The 21,883-nt window shown below is 33.9% G+C and overlaps 1 protein-coding gene across 4 annotated transcripts in view; it reads left to right on the plus strand.

Moving 5' to 3' along the window:
• The window catches only part of LOC133200676 (caskin-2-like), a 61,751-nt gene extending 42,044 nt beyond the window's left edge, over positions 1–19,707 (plus strand). For all 4 annotated transcript variants that reach the window (XM_061336440.1, XM_061336441.1, XM_061336442.1 and 1 more), the window contains 8 exons: positions 1,953–2,153; positions 8,256–8,447; positions 8,736–8,846; positions 10,583–10,684; positions 11,230–11,368; positions 11,501–13,270; positions 17,270–17,333; positions 17,634–19,707. In XM_061336440.1, the coding sequence (XP_061192424.1) occupies positions 1,953–2,153; positions 8,256–8,447; positions 8,736–8,846; positions 10,583–10,684; positions 11,230–11,368; positions 11,501–13,270; positions 17,270–17,333; positions 17,634–17,742 (2,688 nt within the window). In that variant the 3' untranslated portion in view covers positions 17,743–19,707. The remainder of the gene's footprint in view (positions 1–1,952; positions 2,154–8,255; positions 8,448–8,735; positions 8,847–10,582; positions 10,685–11,229; positions 11,369–11,500; positions 13,271–17,269; positions 17,334–17,633) is intronic.
• Positions 19,708–21,883: the final 2,176 nt, after the last annotated feature.

Genomic DNA, 21,883 nt, shown 5'->3' on the forward strand with positions numbered 1-21,883 from the left:
TGACACTAAGTTTTCAGATTAGTATGGAGTTTGTCAAGTTTTAAGTGTTGTGGAGTACTTGTATTTTATGGATTATGATCAAGGATACTGGAACCATGCAGACTCCATTTATTTAATGATGGAATATTATTAATGTTTTAAGGAAAAGGAAAAAAAAGTTCGTAAACCATGGAAATGGTAGGTGCCATTATATTGTTATTAACCTAACTAGTGCAGTTTACAATGTAATGCAACTTCAGTTATACTCATTTGTATCAGACAATTGAAATTCCCTTCTAAGTTTTATTAAAAATGTTTACTAATTCCTTATAATCCTTTTTTTTTTTAAATTTTGAATTCTTCCTCAGTTCTTCTGTGATGAATCATCGATGGATGCATTTATCATAAAAAGCTGAAATCAAAGTCGGGACATATTTTATACATATGAATCTGCAAATCTGAATGCATTAAGAAAGAGTACAACAGCTGTACATATTAATTTTACTTTGATTAAATGTGTCTTGCATGCAGTCAGCAATGCCTGCTTTTTGCCTTATCAGTCTGGTAACATCAGGTGAACTTTCCTCTACTAAAGCTCCATACTTTGATGTCACAATTTTTTTTAATGGCTCTTGGGGAGAACCTAAAAATAGCAGGGAGGAATTTGATTAGGTGATCTCTCGGTGCATCCCCTGCCTGCTTTGCTGTGTTTTCAGCTAGTTAACTGAGTGTGTCATGCCTCTCCAAATGTTAGGCTTATCTCCCAAGAACAGGTGCATTATGATTTTTGTGTTCTAATCTCGAGACATTTCATCAGAAGCTGGTTTTTCAGACATCTTTATGTCTCTTTTCAATGCCTTGTAAATTTTTTCATATTAATTTTGGTGCTATATTGTGAGTATTTTTAAGAACATTAAAATCTGAAACATTGTCAGAGATAGAGAGATGAACTAAACAAAGGAAAGTGCAAGCAGTATAATATATTGCAAGAGATGATACTTTCAGAATTGTTGTTACATTGTTTGATATGACAAAATAAATAAGGATTACAATTTTTCCCCTTCAAAGTTTTTTTGGGGGGTGGGGGTTTTAAAAAAAAGCCTACTTTAGTGCTCTTGTATTTTGTATTCAAAGGTCAATGAGGTGTCAGCATGGGTGGAGAAGGGGGAGGGGGGGTCTAATACCCCATTATTCTTAGAGACTTGGGGGTAGGAAATGATTAGTTGACCAGTCTGTGATAAAAATTATTTGTCTCGGTCATCAATGTAATGATCCCAGAGTCTCTTTTGGGGCCAGGTAAACATGCAGCAACCTGATCTAGAATGTGCCTGTTTCCATTTGTCGGCTCAAGTGGAGGTAATTTGTGGTTTAATTCATTGTTTATGGTCATTTCATCCATCAATACTCAGAGATATAGAATTCTGATATGTGTATTTATGAGCCATGCCAAGTATTAAGAGGTTTATTGATAAAACTGAAACATTGGAGACTGGCCTGGAACCAGAGAGGATTTCTCCCAAGTTGCTGGATTTCCAAGCTATTGATTGGTCAATGAACATTGTAGTAGGATGCAATTATGTTTTAAACTGTTACACAGGACCTAGAGGCATTCTGCAGATTTCAAAGACATTATAGAGATCATAAATATTTAGCTTTATTCTACATTTTGTAGAAGTGATAACAAAACACCATTGGAACTGTTGTTGACAAGATAATAACTTTTTGATTTTCCCTGTCATTTCTGTGAAAACTTTACTGACATCTCATGCAAATGGATGGGATAAGATGTGATGAAATGATATAAAAAATTCAACATTTATTGGACAGACGGCATGTTTTTTGTTCGATTCCTGTAAAGTGAATTTTCTTGGAATGTTCCCAATGCATGCATTGAATTTGTGATAGAACTATATATTTTGAGGAATCAAGACTCTTTGGCTATTTCCATGACGTTTTGTTTTTGCACGTTTCAGAACTTGAATGGCCGGATAGTGAACCATAATGGCGAACAAGTGGGAGAGTGGTCATCGCTTCCTGCCTTCGCTAGTGACATAAGAAATGCAGGACATGGAAAAGGAAGCCCGACTAATAGTAACCGTAACAGTGCAGCCAGTAGTGATAGTGGACGAGGATACAGTACAGGACATTTAGACCACGCAAACGCTAATGTTAAGGTACGTAAACAACTCCGTAAACATTGACCACTGTATATGATGTCGAAGTACAGGGTTCTGGTAAGTAAAATATGTACTACAAAATAATATCAGGAAAGTTTTTTTTATCCAGTTAAAACATACCCTGTATAGATAATTAGACTATTAAGTATGTGGTCAATGTAAATCCTTATATAGTCAAATACTCTGTAGGATAATTTTTGTCCAAATCCTGTAAAGGGTTAAAATAACCTTTCTATGTTATAAATATTGACTCAGTTGTTCAGGAAACCCTAAATATTCTGGACTGTGTACGGAAAAACTTGTTTATTGTCAGAAATATGTACTTCCAACAGAGATTTTTAAACAGATTTTGTATCTTCAGACCTGACCAGCAATGTCAGGTTGTACATGTATTAATTCTTTCTTCAACAGACCATATTGACATCCAATAGAACTGGCCACTAATTACACAAGGACTGGACTTTGAGTGACCTGTCACCTCAAAGAGTCCTGGTCTGGATTTAATTATTCATTTAACTAAAGCTACTGATTAGAAATGGAACAATTGTACATATTGAACTCATTGATTGATGTTTGGGTATTTTACACTGCAGTGTCTAACTAAGTAGAAATGGAATCAAGGTTATTTCTCAAGGATGCTTGTGATTCAGAGTACTGAAAACCAAAGTCAACATCAGAATCTGGCAATAAAGACCTAAGAGTTCTCCCTTTTATGTGTCAATCCCTTCCAATATAAACATTGATGAAGTACTCTGTCAACCTTGGATAATTAACCATAGTCTCTAATTGACAAAGCCTGATTACAATGAAAAATCTGATATAAAAGTAAAATGACAGAAAATAATCAATAGAAAAAAATTTATCTTGCTCAGGCATTCTCTGTGTAATGATACACAGGAAGTCCTAAAGGCATGCTGGGACTTTTGCACCTGGAAAAACTTTGACAGGGGAAAAAATGAACCTAATTTCTACATAATTATCATATTTTTCTTTCAAATGAGATCATAACTTGGAAAATAGGCAAAAATCAATTATGCTATCAGCAAATAGAAATGGCCAGCCTTTGGGACAGAACTGAAGCTATAGTTTGTCATTCTGAGTAATTGTTTGGATAATTTTATATGGAATTGTTTGTTCAGAAATGATCAGCGATTAGCTTTTGTAACTGCATTATTGGCACATATGCTTGTCAAGAAGAACAATGCAGGAAGAAGTAATCTTTTCCTCATGCAAACAGTATTCCTAAATCACCTTGTCAGATGGTGAAGAGAGTCTCTAAAATTCATCTCCCAGTGCGGAAAAGTTTCCATTTTCCTTTAAATGAGTTTTCTCTTCATATAGATTTTTCATTTTTTATGTCTCCACTAAAAGCAATTTCTCCTGTATCTATATACTAGTCAGGTTTTAGCTTAATTCAGACAGCAAGTAGTGTTATCCTAGAAATGGAATAGCGTTTAAGATTGGTGAGGTAATTGTCTCCAGGCACAAGTCAAATGGAGCATTTCTGCTGACTTATCAAATCCAAATTTATTTAATTTAAAGCATGAAATTTGTGTGAAAAGAATATTTTTCTCCCAAATCTGTCAGCATTTTTATTAAAGAAAGAAATAGTGTCTAACAATTTTCATAAGTTCTTAACATGACTAGTAAGTTAAAGAAAAGATTTATAGCTTTGTAATCATTCTAGAGAGAGAGAGAAAGAGAGTAAGGACCTTTGCTAGAGACAAGTAGGAGACAATACAGGCTGGTATGGAAAATGTTTGGGTAATAATGAGTTTCTGGTTTTGTATATGTAAATGAGTTTAGTCTGGTAGATACAGATATGTGATCCCTGTATTCCAGAAAGAGAGAGAGAGAGATCAGATCTGGAAAAGACAAAACAAAACATTGATTACTGGTACAAGATGTTACTGTCACAAAATAACCCTTTAAAATCATAACTTTGATATTAACGGATGGTAAAATTATAGTCATGGTCACATTAAATAGCTCATAGAAATTCTTAATTTTGATAACAGGTAACTTGCACATTAAAATTGACATTTTCTTTTTGATTAATGCTTTTAAATAGTCACATTATAAGACTCAGGCCTTGCTAAGAATTGTCCAGGCCTGGCGAACTTTGATATAATTCACTGTAATTCAGCAGTATTTACTGTGTCCTCTTAGAAGGTTTATAAACTTTGAAAACACATCATGGTTTAGTCCATGTTGTGTAGGGTTTAAAACTCCTTGACTTTATAGTTGAGAGTGCTGTTATAGTGGTATCCCCCCCCCCCTCCATATACAGTGGCGCCGCGTTTATCCGGACGCCATTTATCCGGATGCTTCACCATCTGGACGATATTTTTTGGGAACCGATTTATTCCACGTTATTTTGTCTCATTAATCCGGAAATTTGCGTTCCGTATCCGGACGGTCAATTTCTACTACAAAACATAATAGTTCATTGAAAAATGACTCGTTTATCCGGACGGTAATTTTTTAATTGTTGTAAAAACATTGGCCATGTGGTCAGTTTGAAGGCGGTTACCTGTGACCTACAAACAATAGCGTCTATAATTAGCGTGTGTTTACCCCAGTTCAATCACACGTTTATCTTTATTATGAAGCTCAAAGAATTTAGCTGACACTGCATTATTTAAATAATAATTCGTTCAAAATCATCTTGCTAACCGTATATACATCGGTAAATTCAGGAGAATTTTGGAGAGTTGTAAATAAAACGAACAATAAATAACTAGCGATTTTGTAATGCTCTTTATCATGTCGATTGCGTTAGTTTAAAATACGATGTTCCATTTCTAAAAAAAACGTAAATGTATTTGAAACGCTTTTTCCCACACAAGACAGTATAGAAAGGTACATAATCGAAGAAATATCTCTATTTAATGTACTACTGTTTACAAACATCCATTACATATAAAACTGGCGTTACGTACAGAAGTTGATTACGTATTTCAAGGTATTAATTAATGATCGAAATTCAAAGAAATAATATTGATAATCATGAAGATGGCTTGTGTTTACGAATGTTTTTAACACTTTGTTTGAGTTAGCTTGCAGTGTTCACTTAATTTTATAGTAACCCTGTGTAATGAATATACGGGGAATATACAGGGTTAGTTTATATTTGAACATTTTCAATGATGATGCTGAACACTTCTGTCATATCATATGAGCTTCAATAATTATACCCCCCGCAAACGAAGTTTAGGGGGGGTATATTGGAATCAGCATGTCCGTCTGTCTGTCCGTCTGTCTGTCCGTCTGTCCGTCTGTCTGTAGACGAGATTTTGTCCTGACCATTTCTTGGAAACTGTTGGAAGGATTTGTCTGAAAATTTGTACACTTATTATTCGTCATATGAAGGTGTGCACCTGGTATCTTCATTATGATTGGGTAATTTTTCTGCATTTTACAGGTGTTTTTTCATTTTTATTATGTGGTTTTGTCTGGATCTGTTCCCAGAAACTATTGCATAGATTTGTATGATAATTTGTACACTTATTATTTACCATATGAAGATGTGCACCTGGTATTTTCAACATTGTTTGATAATTTTTCTGCATTTTACAGGTGTTTTTTTTAAATTTTTATTGACTTAGTCATTTCGGATTCATGTCTAAGGTTTGAGACATAGAATCTAGAACATCTGTACAAAAATGTGAACTACAGCTTAAAACTACTCATTAGAACTAAAAAAAAACCCCACAAAGTATTAAAAACAGTTTTTACATTACACAGCAGATAGTGTAAATCCATTTGTCCCTTGGGAGTAATGAGTGGACATGCGTCCAGTTAAAGATTAATTAATGAGTTCAGTGTGGGAAGCTGTTAGGGCATCTCTGATCAGGCAGGTCTTATCTATATCTCCGGGGAATTGGGCAGAAAGAAATAAAGATCTCTGTTGTCTAAGTCTCTTAATTGTTATTTATGTCTGTCAAAATACATAGTTACTAAAACCAGCCTTTTATTTTTAAAATGAGTTTGATATAAAGGTATTAAAATCAATTTGATTTTGTATAATTAATTATGATATTTTTTTTTTCAACAATCAATTTGCAGAGTGTCATGTCTCACAAAGATGACAGATAGTTGCAAACTATTTTTTCAATGTAATAAAAAACACTGTAATTATTAGTGTTGATATTTTATTAGGCTGCACCTTAGTTTCATTCATTAAAATAAAGTGCCCCACCACAGCATTATACGCCCATCAAATATTGTTAAATTATCATAAACAGTTTAGATTCAATTGGTCGAATGACATCTTAGTGAGACAAGGCAGTCTGCAATTTGTTGTAAAGATAGAAAAATTCAAATAAAAAATGTACAATAAATAATTAGTTTAAATTATATTATACAATATCATATAAGTTTTAATTATTATAAACAATATCAAATTAGTTTTAATTACATCAAATTTATCTTGAAAGTAAGACTAGCCAACAAGAACAATTCAATACAACACAAGCAATTAATTAAGAGACTGATTCCTTTTGCCCATTTCCCAAGAGATGTAGATAACACCTGCTTGATCAGAGATGCTCTACCAGTTATCACCTCACACTAAACTCATTAATTTATCTCTAATTTGACATGCAATTTTCTGCTATCAAAATTTTCCTTGACCAGTGCCTGATCATTACACCCATGGGAGAGGTGGAATTTTTCTTGTTACAGATTGCTGTAAAGAACATAATGAAAAAAGTAAGACTAAATAATAAGCCGGACATGAAAAAGCTAACAGACGGACGGAGGGACATGAACGCTATAACATAATACGTCCCGTCTTAAGACGGACATATAAAAAATATAATGAGTAATTAAATTTTCACTGGAAATGTTTAAGGAAATTGTGAACACCTCTCACATCTAGAAAACATTAGTGATTTGGTACTTTCTCTGAAAAACCCAGCGGGGGGTATTTGTCCCTATTGGACAGTTCTAGTTATAATTTATGGCAAAATAAAACAACAGTAGATCCTCGTAGATCAAAATTTGCTTAACCCATGAATTAAGTCACATGCCAAAGAGAAGGCAAATTAAAAAATTAAAAAAGGAGGTCTAGGCATAAAATTGCCAATCCATTTTTTTTTTAATATTGTGTAAGTTACAAATCAATCACTGCTTTTAAAACAATTAACCAAAATATAATTTAAAAGTTTTTTTTTTCTTTGCTGTCACATTTGAAAAAAGAATGTACATATATACATGCTTAGAGAGTGCTTTTTGAGATGTGACTCAATTATCCGGATGATTCATTTATCCGGACGATTTCGTTGGGGACAGAGGCGTCCGGATAAACGAGGCGCCACTGTACTGTATGTAAAGAGGGTCTTTAGAATTGTTTTAACTTTATTGAGAAATTAAGAAGCTTTTGGCTTTATCAGTGAAAAAATAGCTCATTTATATGAAATTACTGAGTAATTCAAGGTTCCCTCTCATAATAATATAAAGGTAACAATACAAAAAGTTTAAGGAAATTCTTAAGTAGTTTGTTATAATGATCCTTCTTTCTTTATAAATCCCAGAAGTCATGATTCCATATATATATAAATTAAAGTATTGGTTTTGTTTTTATTTCTACACTGAATCATTTACATGAAAACATGATTTGATTATCCCCTAGTTGATACAATTAAGATAGGGAATACATAAAATCTTCCACCTCGACATACCACACTTTTGGGATATGCACAAATTCACTTGCAAAGACAGAATGTTAGGTGATCTTGCTGATTTTTATGGCTTTGATTCTATTTTGATTACATTTTCAGCAGTTGATTGGAAATTATTAGAACATGGTAGATATTTTTTTAATAGATCTTTTAGATTCTTTTATTTAATCTGATATTTTTCTGCGTCTGCACGTGAAACATTAGACAACAGTTGGTAGGCCTCCAAATTACAAATCTGCAGATATGATTTGATTTATAACAAAGCAAAAACATGAAATAATGCTGCTACCAATTTCAGATCTTTGTGTTTTAGATGTTTGTTTTTGATCTCACTCCTGACTGAGTTTCTAAACATCTAGTTGATGTTGATTTAGGTCGATGATATTTTCATATGTCTACTTTGTTTTTTCTTCAGCCACCACATAACTTTGCCAATGTCCAGATAAACAACAATCGATTGTCCAGCCAGAGTTACGAGTCTGGGGTGTCCTCACGACAGAGTTATCACAGCACGTCCAGTTCCAGTGTGGGCAGTCTTGACCGACTGGAGGAATCTGGACAAATGAGCACCATTAATGTGGCTGAACTGTTCCGGGTGGGAATGCCCGTATGTACATATATTATATATGAGTATATACAATTGACTGAATGTCTTGTAGAGCAAATCTTCATTTGAATGGATAATTATTCCTTGAATATTCAAAAGTTGACATGATCGAATTTTATCAAATTTTTAATTAAAGGACTATTAAGTTCATAATTTTGTTGCATGGTATTTTTCAGTAATATGTGGATTATTATGAAGTACTTTAAGACAATTTTGATTTGGTATGAAGAGTCCTATTTTTTTTTTTTTAAACACATATTTTGAAGACAGCTTTGTTTTGTCTTACAGGATCATGAGGTTATGCGGGTTTGGCTGAGGGACCTACGGTTTGAGGAATATTGTATTCTATTTGTACAGGCAGGATATGACATGCCCACCATCTCCCACATGACGCCTCAGGTATAGTTACAGTTCAGTCCCCTTACAGTAAACCTTCAAGAATTGCTAAAGCCATAATTTATGTTTTGTAGTTGGTATTGCATTATTTTGTACTAATTTGACATTATAAGCATTCAGTTATTATAAGGATTCTTTGAAATTGAAAAACCTCACAAAAGATGGAATTTTGTTAATTAAAAAAAAAAGGGGTGGGTGGGGGGGGGGGGGGGGGAGTAAATTCAATCAACCAGTATCAAGTTCTAATACACATACTCTGACTACACTTAGAATTTTATACTAATTAGCCAAGTTTACTTATTTGGTCTTGTGACATTGAAGTTGAAATAATGATTTCATTCTGGCAGAATGGAAGGAAAAACAAGAGTGACCAATGTCTTGTCAGAGTGACCTTAGGAGAATGTTGAAGTAAATTGGTTTAGTTGTGGAATTTGGTCAGTCCTGAGAACTGTCAGTTATAGAGGTCATCCTCTCTGTAACTTTCATCTGTGTCAGACATTTGTATCTAAATTGTTACAATCTTATCAGTTCTCAGGTGTCAGTCTTAGTTATCCTCTCACTTACACATTCAATGAAGGGAATTTTCTCAAGTATTGAACTTCGACATTGTGATTAACTTCCACAAATCATAAAATTATTAAGTAGAGGAGTAGAATTCATTTCAAGTTTCGGGTTTAAATCATTTAGCATTTCATTAAACAGAACATGAAAAAACTGTGAAAGATGAAATAATCAAGGCCTACTTAAGAGCAGCAGTGTGTGGTCTTTAATTTCTTTTAACTATTGTTTTATTTTTTTATTTAAATCTGCTAGAGATCCATTATCCATTGAATTGCTCCTGGATTGCACGTCTAATCCAATTTTCACCTACATGTGACAAAATTAATCTACCCAGGAGTCCTATTCTTTCATTTATTGTTGAAGATTATCTTGAAGCAGTACATTTCTAGCGAATTTCATCTAACTTCAGATGATTATATCAGAGATAAGGAATTACGTACATGATAGTAATGTATGTTGGGGCTTAAATTCTTGTTCTGCACTGGCATCATCAGGCAATTTATTGGTGAATTATTGTCAATTTCGAAGACAGAAAGAAAAAAATCTGAGTAATTTGAAATTTGTTGGAAAATTACTAAAATGTAATTTGTATTCAAAAAGGCTTTTATGAGGCGACCACCTAGAAGGTGTGTTAAAGTTGAGTGATTAGTGTGTGTGTCTGTAGCTACAGGTGTACCATATCTTCTGTCTTGTACTGTGATGTTACAAATGATACCTGCTTTGTGTTTTTATTACCCCATGTTGAGTGGGTTTTTTTCATCTAATTTGAGTGAGTGCTAGGAACACAAATTATGGCACTGTAGCTAGGTCATGCTAAAGTACATCTTCTCTCTCTCTTTTAATGATGGTTTATCTTGTTAAAAATGGTCAACAATATTTTGTTTAGTTAGATTATACACATAAAAAAAATGGCACATTGTAGTAGAGTGCATATTTTATGAATCGTGCTAAGGTAACCTACATTCTATTTCACGCACCCTGTATCAGACCCCCCCCCCCCTTCTTTGGAACCCTTGCCATCAACTAAAGGTTGAAAAAAAAAACATAGTGGCAACTTTTTGAATTGAAAAAATTTATCGATATTGAATAAAATGGGAATACAAAGACGAGGCAAAACACCCAATCCCCGAATGTTTTAGTTTTATATCATTGAAAATAATTCTGATTTTCTGTTACAGGATTTATCTGCTATTGGGATTACCAAACCCGGCCACAGGAAACGACTGAAGGCAGAAATAGCTCGACTGAATATTCATGATGGGATTCCTGATTTCAAACCCGTAATTTACATGATTTATATCATTATTCATAGAACATTGAGTACAGCTGGTGAAGTTAGAATTCATTGATAATTGTAATTACCGTAACTAGGTTGTTTTGCCAACTCTGAACCTTCATCTAAGTTCAAAGAAAGGAGTGTATATTAAAGAAGGCTATATCAAAATGTTTTGTTGGTATAAACTTGTATATGTTTTCCATAAACATTTGTATTAGATTTGTTCAAATGTGCTGTAGTTTTGAAGAAAGAGCATAAAAAATGTCAGTTGCAACTTATTTTGTAACTAGGATCAATGAAAAAATGAACTTTGTACTATTAGAAGAGCCATTCATGTGTTCTGCTTCTATTTTTTTAGTCTGAGTGATAATAAATAAAAGATTTATTGAGCAGAATTTTAGAAATAGACTAACATAATAATATACAATCTACTCTATGTGGTTTACTTCAATTATTAATCTTACTCAATTTCTTTCGCATGTGTGTATGACTATTAGCTTACAAGTTTTATACACAAGTATAGATTTGACCTTGACCTTGTGTTTGTAGGTTGATATGATGGAGTGGCTTCACATGCTAGGACTAGAACAGTATTACAACACCCTGTCACAGCAGGGTTACACTGACCTTGACAAGGTCACAGACATAACCTGGGAGGACCTGGAGGAAATTGGCATCCAGAAACTAGGTTAGTAGACATGATTGTTAAAATTTGAAGATACAAGTATAGTTCAAAAACTTATACATAAAGCTAAGTAATATTTCTGTATTTAAACTCTGTCCAGTTTTCTTTTAATAATTGGACTTTTTTTTATTTTAGGTCACCAGAAGAAAATAACTTTGGCTATAGAGCGTCTGAAGAGAATCAATGCTAACAGTAAACGGCTTTCTTCAATGGACAGGAGTGGACACAGTGAGATAATTGACCCACCCCCACCCCTGGGCCACACTCGATGGTCAGGGGAGGATTACATCCATGAGATTCCATCCTCACCATTTAAAACAAAGAAATCTCTCTCAGGAGACAATTTAAACAGTGACCGTCTCTCTCAAAAGAGTGACCGATACTCGCAGCATAGTGACAACAGTCTGGAGTTTGTGTCACACAGTCCAAACACCAGCTATCAGCCGGACGTGGTGGCCATTCAGGTTAAAAGGCATGCATCTCAATCAGAATCTCCAAAAGACATGTCTGGTGCTAGGATTTCATCATTTCAGGGGCCCTCTTCAGTAAGAGAGGATCGAGACAGCACCCCCACAGCAGAGGAGGAGTTGGAACAACAGCCTGCTCCCATTGTTGCCCCATCAGTGCCGAAAGCTGTGATCAAACCAAAGCCAGTTGCCAAGATCATTGCCAAAACAAAGCGAAGCAGCAAAGAGACATCACCAGAGATTATAGACATTGAGAAATATGAGGCGCAGAAAAATCATGAAATTGGGATAAGTCCTGGGAAATCTTTCCTTCTCAATGCAGGGATGCTGAAGAAAACAGGGCAGTCTGATCACATTTATGATCAACCAAGAATGCAGAACTCACCAAAATCTCCAAAGTCTCCCACACATACTCCGATGTCCCAACCGTTCCCTGTCAGCACAACAGCACCTGTTTTTGTCTCTGTCTCAAACCAGAATGGTTCTCAACAGCCACAGAATTCACCGACTAATCGGAAAGTTCCCCCTCCTCCCCCTCCCAAACGTACTAATTCAATCTCTAACAGGCAAGATACAAACTCATCCAGGTATGCTGGAAGTATTCCCAAGTCTGCCTTACAGAATAATGATCAAAACACTCAGAAGACCCCAGCAATGCCTACTGGGAATTCTTCTCAACAAACTCCCAGAAGGGGATCCATAGAGGACAGCCAGAAACAACTTGCTTTTGCTTCGTGTGTTCAAAGTCTGTCAGTCAAATTTGGCAGTAAACGAATGGAGACAAGTTCAGAGGATGTGAACAGTTCTGATGGGGAAGATTTTCCACCTCCTCCTCCTCCAATAGCCATGGACATTATCACTCCAAAAATTCATAACTATGGAATCCCCAGCAAGGATGATAAAACTCCAGCTGAATTAAGGGGCATGGGAAAATTAGGGCAGCCCTCCACACCTAATGGAAGTTCTTCTCCAAGTCAAGTGAAAAACTCAACAGATAAACCAAACTCGTTCACTTACAAAGCTCCTGTTCTACAAACAGTCAAAGAGAACCCATCGCCTCCTGTAGTCTCCATGGTGCCAAACTTTACCAAGAATCCCCCTGTTCTTAATCATGTGACTACCACTGCCCAATCAAAAGACCAAGTTCAAACCTCTCCCAGAGTTCAACATGTTTCTCATGAACTCAAAAGAAAAGACTCAACGTCTAGTTCAGATTCTGTAGTGTCGGCCTCTAGTGTAGACTCAAATACCTTGCCATTTGCCAATGAGAATGTAGGAACAATAAAACAACGTGCACCTGCAGCAAAGCCCTCCATAGTGCCAATCAATGAGAGTCCAGCTCAGGGTAATGGTCAGGGATTCCCTGACCATCAACGAGTCTTACCCAGTGTTCCACAAAAGCCGAGTATTCCAGCACACCTCAAGGCACCAAACAAAGGTAAGGAACCATAACTCCTGTTTTACAATAAGGAACCATAACTCCTGTTTTCTGATGCTCTATACTAAAATGTATTAGCATGTAGTTTTATTAGCTAATTCCTAATCATAGAAGATTTTCAAAAATATAAACAAGTTGGCATGCTAAAAAAATTCTGCATTCATTGATATGCTTTTTTCAACAGATAAGTTATGTGATGCAACTTTTATATATAGATTTCCAAATATCAATTTTTCATCCCTTTCCTCTTAAAAGCTATATTTTATGGCTCAAGCCTGATGTTTTTGCAGATATTCTAGAGATAGAAGAATTTAAAATCAAGGCTGATGAGTACCTATCACCTTATCTAATCTCTCAGAAGTAATGCTTTGGCAGTCACAGATTGGAAAGATATAAATGAACCTGCTTAATATCACTCTATTGCTTCCTTTGGTACTTGGTGCTTTTGCCAGATTCTCACGATTTCCTGAGAAATTGCAAATGCTCTTAATTCAGGATCTTAGTCAGTTGATGAAAAGTTGGCTAAAGATGGTACACTAATTCAGGATTTTAGTCAGTTGATGAAAAGTTGCCTATAGATATAAATGGCTCAAGCCTTAACATTTACGCATTTTGTGTCGGAGTAGTAAATGAAAGTCAAACAACAATGTGCAACAGAGTAGAGGTATCAACAACTGTAAAGAGAAATTTTGATCTCATGTAGTGACCTAGTCAGGGAAGGGGAAATTTTGATTAAAATTCTTGCAGTGCTTTTAGAGTTCTGATCAGTCTTGATATCATTTAATCAATGTAATGTAAGGATTTTTTTTTTAATCATCATAGATAGTTTTACTATAAAGGAGTTGCATGCACTAGATCACAGTGCCTTGCATTACTAAGATTAATAATCATTATCTCTAATACTGTAAAACTCGGTTATAAGGAAGTCACTGGGACCTCGAAATTTACTTCCTTATGACTGAGATTCCTTATATCTGTATAAAAACCACCTCACCTTATACCTGTATAAAAACCACCACACCTTATATCTGTATAAAAACCACCTCACCTTATACCTGTGTAAAAACCACCTCACCTTATATCTGTATAAAAACCACCTCACCTTATACCTGTATAAAAACCACCACACCTTATATCTGTATAAAAACCACCTCACCTTATATCTGTATAAAAACCACCACACCTTATATCTGTATAAAAACCACCTCACCTTATATCTGTATAAAAACCACCTCACCTTATATCTGTATAAAAACCACCTCACCTTATATCTGTATAAAAACCACTTCACCTTATATCTGTATAAAAACCACTTCACCTTATATCTGTATAAAAACCACCTCACCTTATACCTGTATAAAAACCACCTCTACTTATATCTGTATAAAAACCACCTCACCTTATATCTGTATAAAAACCACCTCACCTTATATCTGTATAAAAACCACCTCACCTTATATCTGTATAAAAACCACCTCACCTTATATCTGTATAAAAACCACCACACCTTATATCTGTATAAAAACCACCTCACCTTATATCTGTATAAAAACCACCACACCTTATATCTGTATAAAAACCACCTCACCTTATATCTGTATAAAAACCACCTCACCTTATATCTGTATAAAAACCACCTCACCTTATATCTGTATAAAAACCACCTCACCTTCTATCTGTATAAAAACCACCTCACCTTATACCTGTATAAAAACCACCACACCTTATATCTGTATAAAAACCACCTCACCTTATACCTGTGTAAAAACCACCTCACCTTATATCTGTATAAAAACCACCTCACCTTATACCTGTATAAAAACCACCACACCTTATATCTGTATAAAAACCACCTCACCTTATATCTGTATAAAAACCACCACACCTTATATCTGTATAAAAACCACCTCACCTTATATCTGTATAAAAACCACCTCACCTTATATCTGTATAAAAACCACCTCACCTTATATCTGTATAAAAACCACCTCACCTTATATCTGTATAAAAACCACCTCACCTTATACCTGTATAAAAACCACCTCACCTTATACCTGTATAAAAACCACCTCTACTTATATCTGTATAAAAACCACCTCACCTTATATCTGTATAAAAACCACCTCACCTTATATCTGTATAAAAACCACCTCACCTTATATCTGTATAAAAACCACCTCACCTTATATCTGTATAAAAACCACCACACCTTATATCTGTATAAAAACCACCTCACCTTATATCTGTATAAAAACCACCACACCTTATATCTGTATAAAAACCACCTCACCTTATATCTGTATAAAAACCACCTCACCTTATATCTGTATAAAAACCACCTCACCTTATATCTGTATAAAAACCACCTCACCTTATATCTGTATAAAAACCACCTCACCTTATATCTGTATAAAAACCACTTCACCTTATATCTGTATAAAAACCACCTCACCTTATACCTGTATAAAAACCACCTCACCTTATATCTGTATAAAAACCACCTCACCTTATATCTGTATAAAAACCACCTCACCTTATATCTGTATTAAAACCACCTCACCTTATATCTGTATAAAAACCACCTGACCTTATATCTGTATAAAAACCACCACACCTTATACCTGTATAAAAACCACCTCACCTTATATCTGTATAAAAACCACCTCACCTTATATCTGTATAAAAACCACCTCACCTTATATCTGTATAAAAACCACCTCACCTTATACCTGTAAAAAAACCACCTCACCTTATACCTGTATAAAAACCACCTCTACTTATATCTGTATAAAAACCACCTCACCTTATATCTGTATAAAAACCACCTCACCTTATATCTGTATAAAAACCACCTCACCTTATATCTGTATAAAAACCACCTCACCTTATATCTGTATAAAAACCACCACACCTTATATCTGTATAAAAACCACCTCACCTTATATCTGTATAAAAACCACCACACCTTATATCTGTATAAAAACCACCTCACCTTATATCTGTATAAAAACCACCTCACCTTATATCTGTATAAAAACCACCTCACCTTATATCTGTATAAAAACCACCTCACCTTATATCTGTATAAAAACCACCTCACCTTATACCTGTATAAAAACCACCTCACCTTATATCTGTATAAAAACCACCTCACCTTATATCTGTATAAAAACCACCTCACCTTATATCTGTATAAAAACCACCTCACCTTATATCTGTATTAAAACCACCTCACCTTATATCTGTATAAAAACCACCTCACCTTATATCTGTATAAAAACCACCACACCTTATACCTGTATAAAAACCACCTCACCTTATATCTGTATAAAAACCACCTCACCTTATACCTGTATAAAAAACCACCTCACCTTATATCTGTATAAAAACCACCTCACCTTATATCTGTATAAAAACCACCTCACCTTATACCTGTATAAAAACCACCTCACCTTATATCTGTATTAAAACCACCTCACCTTATATCTGTATTAAAACCACCTCACCTATAACTGTATAAAAACCACCTCACCTATAACTGAGAGTCCTTATATCTGTATAAAAACCACCTCACCTATAACTGAGAGTCCTTATATCTGTATAAAAACCACCTCACCTATAACTGAGATTCCTTATATCTGTATAAAAACCACCTCACCTATCCTCTCCATGCCCGCTGGCATGTTAAGGCCCCATATAAAAAATATTGTGAAAAATCTACAGGGTTTGTAAAATGTCCTTAAAACTGAGATTTCCTTATAAGCAAGTTCTTTATAATCAATTTTTACTGTATCAGACATTTTTTTGTGCAGTAAGTTGCTGAATGAGGGAACTATATTCTGTCTATGTATTGTTTGTGTGACTAATCACTGCTAACCAGGCTCTAGAATACAGACTTAGGGTACTAATGGCAAGGTCATTGTGACAGAGAACAAGAAATAGGAGAATTGATACTATGAATAGCTAATGGCTTATAATGTACTGCTGTATTTGTTTCAGGACCAAGGCCTACAGTAGCCATGAAGCCAAATGCCTCACCACCAGTGCCAGCCAAACCAAAAATGTAAGTTTCATCAGCAAATCCTAATACAGTTTAAGTTTTGACCTGACATGCATAAAATCTAATGATTTTTCAAACTGTGGTCTTCATTTAATGTTATAACAATGGTAGGTTTCACCAAACAGTCGATCAAAGTTCATATTATAACAGAAAATTGAATTTCAGCACATGTATTAGTTACTCAGTTTGAAGTTAAATTCCTCATAGTGATTTAAAAAAAAAATGCTATATTATAATTTTTTAGCATGATTAATATTCAGAGGGGTAGGTCCAATATTGATATTGAATGGTTTTGTTTTTCAGTGGTAGGAAGAAGGATGAAGATGTATTGAATGATATAGACAATATGTTACAAGGCCTGACAGAGGAGTTAGACGCCATGTTGGAGGAGGAGCTAGAAATCGACGAGTGAATTTGTCATGGTCCATTGAACATAGTGGACAGGAAAAAAAGAGTCAAATATTTCATTTTTCATCATCTTATTTATTGGCAAGTTAAAAAAATTGGGGCTCTTCAATTACTGTAAATTGTGTTCTCATTAGAAGTCATTTGAAATTTCATTTCAAACATCATCTCATCACTACCAGATGAATTCTTTACTTTCATTGGATGGACATAGTGAGGCTTGTTTTTAAGTAGCCAATCACAAAGCTTTATTGGAGGAGGTGTGAATTTCATCATGTATTTCCCCAGGGAAACAGACTAAATTATGTGATGTCATTCATATGGAGAAGTATTTCAAAGTCACAAAGCTGTTAATATGTATAGAGCCAAACACCCTGTGCTTATGCGAGTGCTTTGAACCATTGCATCATTTCTTAATTTAAAATGTTCTATTTTAAGTTGTAAACCTAGTCAGTTATGTCAGTTGAGGAAATGTATTTTTTTGTGCCTGTGATAATTTCTTGTATATTATGTGTTTATACTGTGCTAAAGATCTTTGAATATTAGTGTCAATGTACATGCCTTAATTTGCCACATAACTATGACTCAGTTTCATGTTCCATAGAAATTTAGGAGTCTCTTCAGTTTGGGCGGTATTTTTTTTAATGCATTTGAATAATAAATTTGTCTCTCTTCTTTCGTCATGTAGTGTCAGGTTTAATCATATGCATCCTTACTTATGGGAGACAAATATATCAGAAGAATTCAACATTTCACCGGGTATACCTCCCATAATAAACTATGCAGTATTATCTATGTACAGTTAATTGTTAACAGCTATTGGCATTTCACTGAATATAGAAGGCATATTTACTCGGGGGAAAAATGCTGTGGAAGTAATTGGTACTGTCTAAGATCCTGTTATTTTTTTTTCTGGAAAATGAATTTCACAATGACTAAAAAAAGGTTAAACACTGATATGTATATGTATGTAAGTTTAAATATCCACTTATTTTGTGATCTCTAAATGTTCTTCATTTTTGCAATAAGTTCTGATGCTGTTTGATTGTATGGTTGTGACATAGTCTTTGGCATAATAATGATAGTAATGATCTTGGAATGCACACTGGTCATATTCAGTACTTATTGATGTCAGTGTCAGAAATTTAGATATACATGTAAGGAGATTAGAGTCTTTAGTCATCAACTTATAACTCCTTTTCTAACTGTTTTTCTTTACATTTTCCGATTCTTTTGAAACATTTTCAGTAAATATACCAGTTTCAGCTTGTACATGTACTGCATATCAAATTCAAGGAACATGGATTTTATATGCTACTTAAGCTGAACATTATAAGCTGGGCATCACTGGTCAGTCTGTGGTATATCAAAAGGGATTTTCCTCATCAAATAACTTTTAAATATTCTAATAGAAGACTTAAGTAACACCAGTGTTGTCACACAACAGTATATCTGTTTTACATGACAATCATTTTATAAAAGTATTCGATAGATAAGTCTGAACTGAATTCTTGATTATTATCTCTTTAACTTATTAATTTCTAAATACAGAACTGTAATATGGTTTTATCAATATTTTCTATTTATACATATGTTGAAATGTTACTTTTTTCTCCATTATTGTAAGACTAAAGTTCAAATCTTCTTTGGACATGACGATAAACAGATATTCCTATTTATTTAGATTTTTAACTTACTTTCTACATCCATTGTTACGGTGCAGTCATTATTTAAGTGCCTGATAGTCTTTTATTATGTTAAGGGGAGATAATTCTGGTAGTTTTAAAGTGAAGGGAGATAAATGCTAAAATTGTTCTATCTAAATATTCAGCACCAGTGAGAATGCTGTGAAAATATCAGGGGAATTTGGAGTTTGTTACTTTGTGTTATGTTATTGTTACTGTCTTGTACAAAGCTGTATCAAACATACAGCTCATCAAAGATGTATACAAATAAAATAAATGTCTCAGAATTTACAGTGTTCCTGATCTCTCAGGGAATTTAATCTAGAAAATGGCCATAGTGAAACAAGGGGTATTGGGAGTAATTATTTCATTGATATATCCCTTTCTTTTTTACATCATGAAAAATTGTGTTAAAATGATGACAAGTCATAACAGGTGAAGTAATAATCAGATATGTGGGAAGTCTTTATTAAAATGAGATGGAGTCAAGTAATAAGTAATTATCAAGTCAGTAACGGAAAGAGTTTAAGTCGGAGAGATAAGACAAGTCATGAACAAAGATTGAGAATAAGGGTAAGTCAAAATCCATGTAAGAAACAGAGATGGCAAGTCATAAAGTCTGCAAGAAATGAGGCATGGATACAAGGAACCTATATCAACAATTCAAATCTACCAGTACTTTCACTTTTGTTTCTTGATGCCAGATTACCTTAATCAAGATGAGGGACATATTCTCAAAAATTAAATATGTATATCATTAAGCAAAGCATCATCTACAGTTGATTAAGTTTGATTTGAGTAGTACTTGAGAAAATCTTAAAACAATCTAAATGCAGTCTTCCGCCAGAATGTCAAATACAGCAGCTGAAGCCTGCCTCAGGCTATATACATGCAGAGACACCAGATATGGAAGGGCAGTGTTGATGATACAAGATAAACTGTAAGCAAAACTAAACACTGTCCAAAATCTTCCATCTGAAAATTTTGATTTCTATAGATTTGGGGAAAGCGAGAAGAAAAAATCAGTCATTTACATGATTGAACAAATCAAGTAATAGGTTAATGTCTAAGTACCACTCCATTCCTTAAAAGTAATGATGCCATTTAAGGAATGCATACTGATAGGTAATAAGATATTGACTTGCTTATAATCCACTGCTCCAAATGTTTGTCTATATATGATACACAGAAGTTTTGATTAGATAAAAAATATACATTAAATAATTTGCAGTCTTATATATAGAACAGCAAAATGAGTGCTATGAAGTTATTTAAATGCCCTTTAAACATTGGTCTCAGTAGTTTGGTGTGGAGAGTACCTGTCTTTACATTATGAGGCTACCGGGTTCAATACTCAGCATTGCCAGGCTTTTTCTTATCAAAATATATCTTTATAACATTTTCTAAATCGTAACAAACTTAGCATCAAGAGGTATGGGAGGGTTAACTTGAACAAAATATAAAAACTGTTCTATATGTGATTTGCAACTCTCCATTCCTGAAAAATAATGAAGTGCTCAAAGAAAAGAATGAATAATAAAGGGGACTTTTAAGTTTTAAATAAAGCTCACATGTACTAGTGACCCTCACTTCATTCTTAGTTGAAATCAGCACTTCATCTATATGCACTTTCTCTAATTCATATTGTACATACCATACAAGTAAAGCTCCTCTTCTTTCAATAAACCACGAATAAGTAAAGCAGATATTTATTTTGTTTTCAATATATATACATATCTGTATATAAACAAAATATGCCTGAATATCACAGCAAATTATTTCTAAAATACATGAACAATATATTTACATAAGGTTAAGGATGTACACCAAGAAAAAAATAGAACATTGATCTCCAGTATAATTAAAATTAGCCCTTCATTTTACTACAGTAACTGTGACATCACTAATTTTATTTAAAAATAAGTAATTTTACAGTACTTGTTATGCTCTGGCACAACACACAATAAAACAAAAGGACTAATTTTAATTACACTGCTTGATTTCATCTCTAGATTTAAAGACTCCCTAAGATCATCAGTTATTCACATTTAATTCTTAAAGATTTGTGTATTTACATTAATAAACTGTGTTTTCAGATCAGAAAATAGTGTTAAAAATCTTAACAGGGAGATAACTCTCTGAGTAATTCCTCAACATAAATCATAGATCATGTCTTAATCAGAACTATGAATGCTATCAACCAGATACATCTCATGGAATTAACTTTATTTTAGTTTTTTTTTTCCTTTGTTTGTTTGTTTTTTATCACAATTACTTTAACATTATATTGTAATTAGAACTTTAAAAAAAAAATTATACTCTGATTAACACATCACAGTTAATGCTAAAAAAAATTGAATAATATCAAATAAAGCTGCAGTCTTAGTTCAGTACATGTATATGTTCCTTAAATTCAGCACTAACTAATTTAATGGAAAAACTTAAAAACATGATAGAACCAGA

This window comes from Saccostrea echinata, unplaced genomic scaffold, assembly GCF_033153115.1.
Source record: "Saccostrea echinata isolate AGI-Se365-2 ecotype Australia unplaced genomic scaffold, CSIRO_AGI_Sech_v1 ptg000041l, whole genome shotgun sequence".
NCBI classification, from domain to species: domain Eukaryota; kingdom Metazoa; phylum Mollusca; class Bivalvia; order Ostreida; family Ostreidae; genus Saccostrea; species Saccostrea echinata.